We start from the raw sequence: 3,848 nt of genomic DNA on the forward strand, positions 1-3,848 counted from the left end.
AACAGGCAAGTTAATTGATAATCTTCCATGCACGATGGTCTGTTGGAATTTATCTCTAATGGTTAAGTGAGATAAGACTGATTGAGTTGGTCTTCTATATTCTAAGTTTAAGTCCAGAACCAAAAACCACACTGCCTGAAAAGGATAAACGAAGAACAGTAAGCTTCCACGTAAATGCAGTGCGCAGATATAAATTTATTTCTAGTTAGTTTCAGTTTCGATGAAGCCTAGCTAGTTTCTGCACGTTTGTAAATGCAGTGCGCAGATATAATTTTCTAGCCGGTTTCAGTTTCGATAAAGCCTAGCTAGTTTCTGCACGTTTTTGTTTGTTTGTCGATCCCCTAATTCTCTTTAGGTTTATTCAAAAGCAAAAATTAAGTAAAGTTGCGAGATTGTGTAGAAAAAAGAGTGCAGAAATCACTTTTGCATACAAATTGGAGAAAGTAAATAGGGTTTCTTTATAATAGGACTTGCTAGTAGCAGTGCAAATCCTTCAATTTATTAAACACTCTAATTAACCACACACGACATCTCTAAATACATACAATACGAAGTACTATAACCTGGAAACAAATAAAAGGACAATTAACTATATAATTAAAACGCCAATATATATAATTAGGGTTGCTCGTGATTTGATGATCCATCTACTGCATAATCAAGCTCCTAATTATAGCGGCCTCCGGACTATCAGCATCAATTGTAGAGAGCAGTTGGGAGAGTCGCTCGCTTAGGTCGTCAACCTCTCTGTGTAAGTTTCTGATGTAGCTGCAAGTCTCTTGTAGGACCTTAGATGCTGGTGCCTGCACCATACACCAAAGTAAAAGCCATCCCAATTAGCGCCATAACTACTGGCTTTCTAATATTTTCACAACACATTTTAAGGAAATAATTTTTTTTTCAGTGTGACGGTGATTAACAAAACTACTATACAATATTCAATTTGCGTACACAGAATAATCTCTCTATATGCATACATATTATATATGTATAACGTATAAATTCTTCAAGTTCTAAACATATCACATGTCACATAACACATGACACATGATAAGGTTTACTACTAGATGGTCCAACTCCAACAAGACAGTGTTTAGTAATATATGGGTCAATGGGAAACCCATATTATTAATTATCAACCCATATATCTAGTTCCTATGGAAATGTATCAATCCCTTGATGTCCGGGTCAAGTTTAGGTTACTCGAAAAGTCCAAATAGACTACAATATTATACTTTACATGCGGTCCTAAAGTGCATTTTCTCTTTGCTCCATGTTTATCTACCTGCACTTGGGTTGTTTAGAATTCTTCAAATCCAGATGCATATGTATCATGACAAAGAATTGTTATCGACACTTATAAACAAAGTCTTATATTACAGATTTTATGCGCTTTTAACAGCTCACTCACTAATTTACCTAAGAAAATAAGTGCAAAATCAATGACTTTATTTTAGGTGTATGTTCTTTGAGAGCAGAGAGGAAGAGTTTACCTTGTTGGAGCGCCTATCTCGAATCTCAGGAACCAGTTGACGTAATTTGGACACCAGTTCGATGATTTGGTCATCTTTGATCGCTGGAGTACCTGACTGCCTCGACCTTCTGCTAGACATGATCCCCTTCACCTAGCTAGCTAGCTAGACAAGTAGCTCTAGTTTTATATATCGTTCTCAGAACATATATATATGTTCGTATGTATGATCAGCCTGCCTATGGAGCTTTATATATCATATATAAGGTTTAAGAACGAGAATATTAACCTAAAAGAGGCTAGCTAGTAACAGAAGCACTGGAAAAGCGGAAAAGGAAGGAGAAGTAGATGAAAGAACAAGGAGAAGGAGAAGAAGAAGAAGAGGAAAAAGAGTATCTGCCTATCTGGTAACAGAAGAAGTGGTACTAGCTATCCTAGAAATAAGGTATATGAAGAGCTTAGCCCCAGACAATGATAAGAGATATATAAAGAGAAGAAGGACCACTAGGGAAAATAGCAGAGAGAGAGAGGGAGTACAACATAGACAACGATGTTGGATGTGAAGAAGACAACCGCGCATTGGAGAAAGCAGTCTACTAGACCTGGTATTTCAAGGCAAGTGTGAGAGAGCGAAATAAGAGCGACGAAATTTTTTATGGGTATTCTAAGCATAAGTTAGGTGTATTATTCACGTGTTATAATACAAATGGACGATGTGGTTGATATACATCTACGTTTAAGGTATTAACAAAAAAATGAATTTTCGTATTAAAATTTTAGTATTACATATAACGTCCCGTGAACATGTTCTATGTACATAAAAGATTGGGAGAGAGAGTTAGATGTTGTGTGTGTTCCCGAGTTGGGGTTTGATTTCAAGTGGGCTTCAACAAAGGTGTTTGATTTTCAGCTAACAAAGTGGGGCCTTCATGTACATGTCTCCATACGCAACACCATGTGATCATAGGATACTGATCCTCTCAGCTTCCACAACTAGGGTTACTGAATTTTATTCACCAATCAGCCACTGCCATGTTTGCGCCCCCTTTGAATTTTCAGCAATGGCTCCTATGTTTCAGGGCAGTCATCTCCAGATGCAGGTATTTCTTTCTACTCCATTATTCTGACTTGGTATTCTACGGTTGGTTTTGAACACAAGGCTGGATTAGTTACATACATTGGGGCCTCTACTTGACAATAGATAAACTTCTCCGGTCAGTTTTCACACCGAGGGAGACTAAGTCGAACGTAAATATAATCTTATGTCTTTTTTATATACATAAGCATTCTTCGGATGTTGTGGGTGGTCAGGGTGTCTAATAAAAAAATCAATGTGTCATGCTTGGTAAAAAATTAACTAGTCAGATTCTTCAACTTCAATGGAGTTAGTTTTCGAACTGTATATTTGAAATATTTCTTTCATATTATCCCTCGGAAATCATATCACATCTTCTTATGTATATGCATTAATCAAATTGTAAATGAAATATTCAATTCGTTTTAACCAAGCAAATCTCTACTGCGTCTCTGGCTATGAGTTTATATTTGTTTTCCCTTCTTGTTTGGGACACAACTACGTGAGCACTGCGTAGCACAAGCTTCAGGGTCACATGCCAATTTCCTGGCACACACGACACGCCAAGTGGCACGCCATAAACCTGAGTACATACAACAAGAGGTACAGAGGTGGGAGGTGTTTTCTAGAACAGGCGTGGATGTGAAATTTCCAGGCTTTTGTCAAGCACTGTCACATGCGACTATAAAATTAAACGACCCCCTATTTGTCTGCAAGGACCCCTCCTCTCTCTCTCTCTCTCTCTCTCTCTCTCTCTCTCTCTCTCTCTCTCTCTCTCTCAGCGAGCCTCTTGTGTGTTGTGTGCCTATGTGCTGCATGTGTGTGCATTTTGTTGCAAATTTTATTTTAGCCAACAACCAGCAAGATCTTTAACTACGATCGTTTTGGGCACCCACCAACAAAATAATATAATTCCAACCCTAAAGATAAAACGAAATGACGTTGGGATAAATATGTTGTGTGGGTATGTATCTTTCATGTTTCTAGACTCTAATCCCCATCTAATATATATATTCAATTTATAAAGATAGGTTGTTTTATCAAGACAATCGGATATGTTATATATGTTGTCAACTAAGTTATGAAAAAGTTCATAAACGTAGCCACACATACTAAAGAACATATAACTAGGGTTTACTAATGGACGTAGATACATTGGATTATGATCTACAATTAGGGTCTAGTAAAAAGATTTATTATTTTGTAACAACGACAATATTCTAATCTTTTACATGAGCCTTTATGTCACTACAAAAAAAAAAAAAAAAATCTCCCTTTCCAGACGAAATGGTACATGTATTA

At 37.0% G+C, this 3,848-nt stretch overlaps 1 protein-coding gene across 1 annotated transcript; it reads right to left on the bottom strand.

The window, feature by feature from the left end:
• Positions 1 to 434: 434 nt before the first annotated feature.
• On the bottom strand, positions 435 to 2,046 carry LOC103442344 (transcription factor PRE1). Its single transcript, XM_008381124.4, has 2 exons — positions 1,494 to 2,046; positions 435 to 803 (listed from the first exon to the last, which is right to left on the bottom strand). The coding sequence occupies exons 1-2, from the start codon at positions 1,611 to 1,613 to the stop codon at positions 648 to 650; spliced, it is 276 nt and encodes a 91-aa protein (XP_008379346.1). The 5' UTR covers positions 1,614 to 2,046; the 3' UTR covers positions 435 to 647.
• Between the last annotated feature and the right edge of the window lie 1,802 nt (positions 2,047 to 3,848).

The sequence above is a fragment of the Malus domestica genome, chromosome 09 (genome assembly GCF_042453785.1).
Source record: "Malus domestica chromosome 09, GDT2T_hap1".
Classification (NCBI taxonomy): Eukaryota; Viridiplantae; Streptophyta; class Magnoliopsida; order Rosales; family Rosaceae; genus Malus; species Malus domestica.